At 33.0% G+C, this 8,016-nt stretch overlaps 1 protein-coding gene across 1 annotated transcript in view; it reads left to right on the forward strand.

Annotated features, from left to right (window-relative positions):
- The first annotated feature begins 7,401 nt into the window (after positions 1-7,401).
- LOC102499928 (olfactory receptor 5T3-like) overlaps positions 7,402-8,016 on the forward strand; it is a 4,156-nt gene continuing 3,541 nt past the window's right edge. The window contains exon 1 of the mRNA XM_006156267.1: positions 7,402-8,015. Within this exon, the coding sequence (XP_006156329.1) occupies positions 7,438-8,015 (578 nt within the window). The 5' untranslated portion in view covers positions 7,402-7,437. The remainder of the gene's footprint in view (position 8,016) is intronic.

Raw genomic sequence — 8,016 nt, forward strand, 5'->3', positions numbered from 1 at the left:
AGAGTATTATTATTTGTATACTTCTTCATCTTGCCTGTGAAAACTTCCTATCCATATCTTACTCCTCCACTATACTATCAGAGTTTAAATTTACTTCTCATAATATTAGAAGTATAACACATTAAAGTTTAAAAAGTAGACCTCAATAAAGAGTGTAAATTCAATCACAGTTATACTTCCCTTTAATTCTACAATGTAAGTATTCATAGGATTTTCAGAAATTGTATAAGTTAAATTTCCAGGAAATAAAAATTATATTTAAGAGAATTTAGGTTATTGTCCCATTGGCACATAGCTATTTAGCATCAGAGACTATGCCCGATGTCATTAGATTTTATTTAGATTGTTCCAGGGGGCCAGTGGGAGATCTAAAAAAAAGAAGAACAAAGTTTCTTCAGGCAATCATTTTCAACAAATGGCCTTCCTCATTGGGACATCCCTGTGGACTCTAGAAGCCTAAAAAGCTGGTATAAGAATTCAAAGGTATAGTATTCATAATACAACATAATTGAGTGAGCAGTTTGTTTTTACAGGTAAGAGGAAAGACTTTCCATCACTTATTAAATATTTCAGAAGCTATGTTGACCTTGAAACTAATGTGTTTGTCTAATATTGAAATTGAAGAGAGAGGATTACATTAAACTCAGAGTTTATTGGAAATTTAATCACGTACCTTCCATGGAAGACAGCAGGGAAAATGGAAAGAATTCCTTATATGTTGGTCAGTAGAGCTATAAAATGGATATTTGCTTTAATTTACTAGATGAAAGAATAGGGACAGTATAATTAAAAGATTGTGCTTAATATTTAGGAAAAATATTAGACGGAGAGAATATTAACTCTCCATTGAATATATTTCACTTTGGGTTCACTTTGTTTTGTTTTGTTTTCTGATATAAAATTATGAAAAATTTTAAATTTATTTTACTAGTTAGGTCATTAATTTAGGAGAAGCATTAGTGTTTTGTTTTTTTTTTTTTTTGCTTAATTCATGGTGTGTTAATATAAGGATGCTATGTTATATTACCTCTAAGGATAACATTTTTAGAATATGGGATGTCACAATAGGATTACAATATGATCAAGTAGAAATTGTGTAAAGTGTGAAATCAGAAAAATCTAGGCTTGAATCTTGGCTTTTCTGGCAATGAACTGTGACACTGATAAAATTATATGTCCACCTTGGCCTTGGTTTTCCACACATAAATGGATGCTGAATTATTTATTCTGCAGGTTGTATATAAACTTTCTAACATGTGGTAGTAGTTTTATACTATGTGATAGCTGTTATAACTTTCTCTCTTTAGCTTATTGTTTATAATACTGCTCTTAGGCATGTCTGAGAATTTTATGTTTTTGGTCATGAGAATTTAGGAGCCAACTTTTGTTTTAATTTTCCAAATTGATGATGGTGTAGTTACAAATACAAGGCGTGTACTTTTTATTTTTCATCCATATCTCTTAACCGAAATCAGCTACATTTAAACACAGCCATTTCTACCATCTTTAAATATGAATGAACAGACATGTCCATTTCAAGTACAGTTTGAAGGAAGTTGCTAAACGTCATGGTTTTTGTCCATCATGTCTGCAGTTCTCATAGTACAGTAGATAAATGGCTCTGTGGCAAATAATTTTAAATAAAATAAACTCTAATTCATAAAACATCTTATTAGTGTATAAATCAAAGACAGACATAAAGGATTGTTAGACAATTATATTGACAATGGTATTAGGAGAATTTAAGTACACATATTTTACTGACATGCCAACAGGCACAGTAATTATCAGAGATGATTTTTTAAACTTTTACAATAGCATATTGGAGGTAATCGGGTTTAATTTAAAAAATGGGTAATACAAGATCTATAGTTAGTGTATATGTAGAAGTTCAAAAACACGGCTCCTAGTTCGAGGCCCAATAATTGTGTAATGTTTATTAAAACACTGATTTATACATTCTTATTTTGTTACATGAGTAATGAAGCGACATTTCATATTGATGCATTCTTCACATGAATCAAAATTTTAATTTTCTAAGAATTACTGTTAAAAGCACGTTGAAATCATTCCATGTTTATGTAATTGAATAAGGTATGTGTGAAAATTTTGTCAATCTTAGTTATCATTTAGTGGAAAGGAGAAGCAATTTTTCAGGTTCACATTATCACTAAATGCTAAACATGACCTTCTTTTTTATTTTTTCCTGAAACTTTTTAAAAATTAATTAACTAATTTTTACATTTTTCCACATTTACTTTACATATCAAAAAAAAATTTTGCTCATACTCCATAGTTCTTGAGTTAATAAACAATTTTCCAAATTTCAAAATATTGAATTTTAAAGATAATGTTCAAAATATTTCTTATAGTTTTGTATAATTTTGCTTGTGACTCTATAACAGCAGTAACTGTATGGTTTTAAATATTTTTGAGAAAATATTTACATGTCAAGTACTCAAATTGTTGAAAAGCAAATGCCCAGCACACTAGTCACACATAAACCTTCTCAATTCAGCCCTGCCTACCAAGTATTCTGTGATATATCATCTGCTAGCAAAGATTAGTCTCTTTTTCTTCCTTCAAAGTCTTTCTCAAAATTGATTAATTTATGTTCATTCCCTAAGCATCGTTGCAGCATACAAAATGTCATTTCCAGCCAAGAATATATTGCATAGTGACTTAATCATGCATGTTATCATCAATAATTTTCCATTTCTAGTTTTATATATATTTATATATATGTCCCTATTTCTGACCCTCTGCCCTTTCCCACCCTCTTCTCACACTATCTCTGCGGTCTACAGTTGTCTTCCATTCCTTCCCCCCCACCACATTTTATTGATGACACAATTTCTTAAATAATCTAACTACTTTCAATAGCAAGTTCAGCTGGTAATTTCAAGAAAAGCAATTTTAACTTCAATAAATAAAAGAACTGCTAAGGAACTTTGCTTAAAGCTCAAAGCCAGGAAACAGATTAAGATTCTGTTCAGATAGTAGGTACATGAACCTATGACAGCTCAAGAGAGGACAAAAATCTTTAAAACCAGACAACAAAGCCTAGAAGAAAATCAGCAACATTTGAGTCAAAAGTCATAAAATGCTATTTCACTAGTTCAGTCCCATGTACTTTATCTTCTGTTGTGGTTTGATCTTTTAATATAGGATTGATGATAACGTGTATATTATCTTTAATCAGAATGGTAAGAAGCTATTAATGTTGGGTAAATTCATTTTACAAGCTGAGTGATGTACATTGATTGTATAAATTTTAAAAATAAATAAGTAAATAAACAAAATAAAATAAATCTTAAAAATATAGAATTTAGAGTTCAGATTTAATTCTTTATTTTTATAATGGCTTTATCTCAGACATACTGTGGAAGTGAAAACTAGAATGGTACTACAACTGTCGTTTCTGGTGAATCTGGTGGTGCCAATATGTATTTTATAATGCATTCCTTTAGTAGGCAATTTGTGCTAAGGTGCATGTGCTTGCCAGAGAGACAGAGAGAGAGAGAGAGACAGAAAGCGAGAAATCACCCCCCGGGGGGATGGCCACACCACAATCCCTTATCCTCCATTCTCTCAGGATCTTGGGCATGCACGCACACGCACCCAGCATGAGTTTAAGCCAATGGGTCTGGGACTCGAACCACAATTTACTACATGGGAGTCTAGCGACATAGCCATTATGCTAACTGCTGGTCCCATAAGCTATTTTATTAACATTACTATTCAAACAAAATAATACACTAATATATTTGTGTGTATCCTAATGAATAGCAGGGAAATTATCTCGATGTATACTTAAATCAGAATTTAACTTGATCATATTTTTTTATCCTACAATTTTCTAAAAATCAAATGAGCAGTTTTTTAATTTATTATATTATATTATATATTATATTATATTAACATCATATGTATGTATTAGAGAAAAAGTCTTCCACATTGAAATGTGAGGATATTTCCTAGATTCTACAAAATATGCTTTCTTCTATTTCTAAATTTAGTTTTAATTTTCTTGTTTATTGTCTTCCTGAGAAATGATCATCTTAATATGGTAAAATTTTCATATATTTTGCTATATATTATATATGTAAAACTTTATAAATATGATTTCATTTGTTCCATGACATATTCACCTATATCTTGAATAAAATCATTTGTGTGTGATTGAATTCAACATAAATTCACTTCTTAAAAAAAAGATTTTGGTCTATGACATGTTAAAAAGTGAAATAAAATCACCATACTTAAATCTCTCTTCTAAGTTTAGTGGCTCCAGTATTTAAATGTGACTTCCTGTCTTATAGCCTTCATATCTGACAGTTTCATTTGATTCTTTGTTATGGTATCTAATTTTTCTTTCATATTGTGGAAGGACTTCCTCCTCTCTTGGATTTCAATGTCTCTTTTCTCTTGCATCTCATAAAGTTCGTCACCATATATATTCTAAATGTTTTTCCTCACATTTTGGTAATATCCTCTAATCTTTCCATACTTGGAGACATGTTGCTGTGTTCCCTTGTTGGAGATGTATTCTGGGTTCTCGCATCCTTTGGGCTCGTCTTTGATTTTTAGTTATTTGGTAATGTATTCACTTATGACTAATTTGCTGGAGCAGTTTTCTGTAACTGTGAGCTCCTGTGTTTCCCATTACTGTGAAATAGTTCTGAGCAATCTTCCCCCTTCTACTGTATTAGAGATGAGATTTATGAAGAGGAGTTTCTCATTTTTTTGCAACACGTTCAGTGGAGGAACAAAGAATTCTCTGAGCCTCAGAGTATTCAGATGTTTTGCACCTAGAGCTTCGAGGCAGGGAATGAGGGCTGAGCAGCAAAGTGAAAAGGCAAGCTAAAAGGGAAAGAAAGTAGAAAACAGAAATAGGAATTGAAAACAAAGAAAAAGACTGAAAGAAAAGCAACAGAAAAAGAGAAAAATTTCAGAAAATAAGTTTAAGTTAAAAATGAAAACAGTGAGACAAAAAGGGCAGCAGAGATGGAGATGCCTAAAATTATTTTGTTGCAGGGGAGGGAGAGACAAATGAGCAAGTTAAATGTGTAGGGGGAATAAACTTTTTTTTCTTTCTTTTTTGAAGTTAGAAAACACAGAAAATAACAGGATAAAGAGAGATTTTTCCAATCTTTTCCAGGTTCTGAGGTCTAGAAGGGGGACCCTGACTGGGAGCTTCATAGCCGTGATTCTGGGTCCAGAAAAGGGCAGCACACACAAAGATATAAAAAGTCTCAATAACTGAGACTTTCTGTCTAAATACAGATAATCTTTTAAAATTAATTAATTATTTAATTGTTTAGATCATGTCCTTTATTTACATTCATTAGATAAGAAACAAAATGAAAACATTAGGAATATAGGTCAGAAATCAAACATTATTTTGTGTCAAATGTATTAATATTAGTCATTTAGCAATATCTCTATAAATAATTTTTTGCTATTATCAGAAACATTTATTTCATAGTTATTTTAGAAATTCCATAAGCAACCTTAGTATGGCAAAAGAATGGCCATGATTCTTTTTAACAGACATGTCTCAAAATGCATCCAAGTACTTTGCAAAGATAATGAGCACACATATTAAGATACATTTCATAGTATTAAGTTAAAATTTGAAAACCAAGAGCTGAGCATGGTATCCCACACTTATAATCCCAGTAACTCAGGAAGTTGAGGGACCTTCTGGGGAAAAAACATTAAAAATCAATAAGGACAAGACCAGCAGTTAGCGTAATGGGTATATCGCTGAACTCCATGTAGTCAACTGTGCTTCGAGTCCCAGACCCGGTGGCTTGAACTCACGCTGGGCGCATGTGCATGCATGCCCAAGATTGCAAGAGGAGAAAGGAGGAGAAGGGATTGCAGCGTGGCCATCCCCCCATAAAGGAAAAAATAAAAATAAAAAAAATAAGAACAAAACTGACAACTAGACAATATGTATCTCAGGTGAGAAAAAAAGAAAACAGCTGAAAATAAAGGACATTGCACTGTTTTGTGTTTGCAAATATAGTGCATCGACCTCCAAAATATTATCTGCATTTTTATTTAATGCAACAGTATAATCACCAGGCAGGACATAGCATGACTTTGTTTGAAAGGCTACCCCACGCAACAAGTAGAAGGGTAAGTTTAATTTTTTCCAGTTTCTAGTCAGCTGGAAACTATTTAAGTAAAACTATTTTTGATATTATTTTTGTCTAACAATGGGCCAGGCCTTAGCATAGTTGTTAAGGCAGCTGATTCCCATATGAATGACCTTGTGGTTCAAGTCCCAGACCTGGTGTCTTGATAAGTACACTAATTATGTTTGTGGGTGTCTAAAATCCTGAAAGGACGGAGAAATGGAGAAAGGATTGAGATGTGATCATTCCTTATAAGAAATGCTTTCTCACATTTCTTCTCTCTTTCTATTTCTCTCTAGTGAATGTATGAACTCTCAGAACAATTTTTTTTAATTCTTTTTTTTAGAACATTTTTTAAAAAAATCAATTCTGAAGTAAATGTGGTTCCTTCTGCTTAAAAAATGTGAACATTATTTATTTTGTGGCAAATGAGGTGTATGTTTCTACTATATTTTTGGGCTTAAATATTCTTCTACTCATTAATCTTTCTTAATTTTAAAATAATATAATATGAGAACAATATAATATGAGAACAGGTGGTACAAAATCAACAGAAAATTAATTGGGAAACCAAAGCCAATCAGCTGTGTGGAGGTAATGCAATGCTCTTCAGTGGTAACAAGACACACATGGAAAAGTTCTGAGTTTAAGTCCTGAAGCTTCCCTGTGTGCACCAGGTGCAAGCACTTGTAACAATGATACAGGATAGCAATAGTTGGAAGATAGGTGAGTGGATCACAGCTTGAAGACCTTTTTGTGGCTATGTATCTGTTTTGTTTTGTTTTTCTCTCTCAGAAGGAATAAATAAATTAACTTGCAGCAAATTATTATTTTTTTTTGTATTGTTAGATGGTCTTTGTGCTTGCCAGGGAAAGAAAAAAAAATGGGGAGTGATCATGCCATAATGCTTTTCCCTTCATTTCTTCATTCCATCAGGATGTGTGATATGCACAGACATGCACTGAGCATGTTCTTCAAGCCACATACCGAGGACTCAAACTGTAGTAAACCATATGGAATCCTGCTTCTCATGCACAGCACTTATCCACTGGGTTAGTTGGTGGTACCTGGCAGAAATTATTTTACATGCAAATATTAGTCAATAAAAAATGAAATTATGTCTTCTTTTTACTTACTTAGTGAAATTCATCCACTTGGATACAACTTCTTCATCAATGCCAAACCCAGAGCTACTTAGGAAATCATTATGCCCTGAGAACCAAGCAAGGATGTAATTGAACAGACTATTTTCACATGGTATTTCCTTCATAATCCATAAATAAAAACTGAAATGACTGGATTGTCATCAAATTGGGATGTTTACAGGATTCAGTGGAAGAACATAACTGAAGTCACCATGTTTATATTGCTGGGTTTCACAAATGATTTTGACATGCAAGTCTTCCTATTTTTATTATTTCTAGCAATCTATCTTTTTACGTTGGTGGGAAATTTGGGATTAGTTGGATTGGTCATTGGGAATTCCCGGCTCCACAACCCGATGTACTACTTTTTGAGTGTCCTATCATTCTTGGATGCCTGCTATTCTACAGTTGTCACCCCAAAAATGTTGGTCAATTTCCTGGCAGAGAATAAATCCATTTCATTTTATGGCTGTGCAGCACAAATGCTTCTCTTTGTTACTTTTGGGACCACGGAATGCTTTCTCTTGGCTGCCATGGCCTATGACCGCTATGTGGCAATCTACAACCCTCTCCTGTACTCAGTGAGCATGACACCCAGGGTCTATGTGCCACTCATCATTGCTTCCTATGTTGCAGGCATTTTACATGGTACCGTTCACACAGTGGCCACTTTCAGCCTGTCCTTCTGTGCATCCAATGAAATTAGACATGTCTTTTGTGACATC

Source organism: Tupaia chinensis, unplaced genomic scaffold, assembly GCF_000334495.1.
Source record: "Tupaia chinensis unplaced genomic scaffold, TupChi_1.0 Scaffold000486_1, whole genome shotgun sequence".
In the NCBI taxonomy this organism is placed as follows: Eukaryota; Metazoa; Chordata; class Mammalia; order Scandentia; family Tupaiidae; genus Tupaia; species Tupaia belangeri.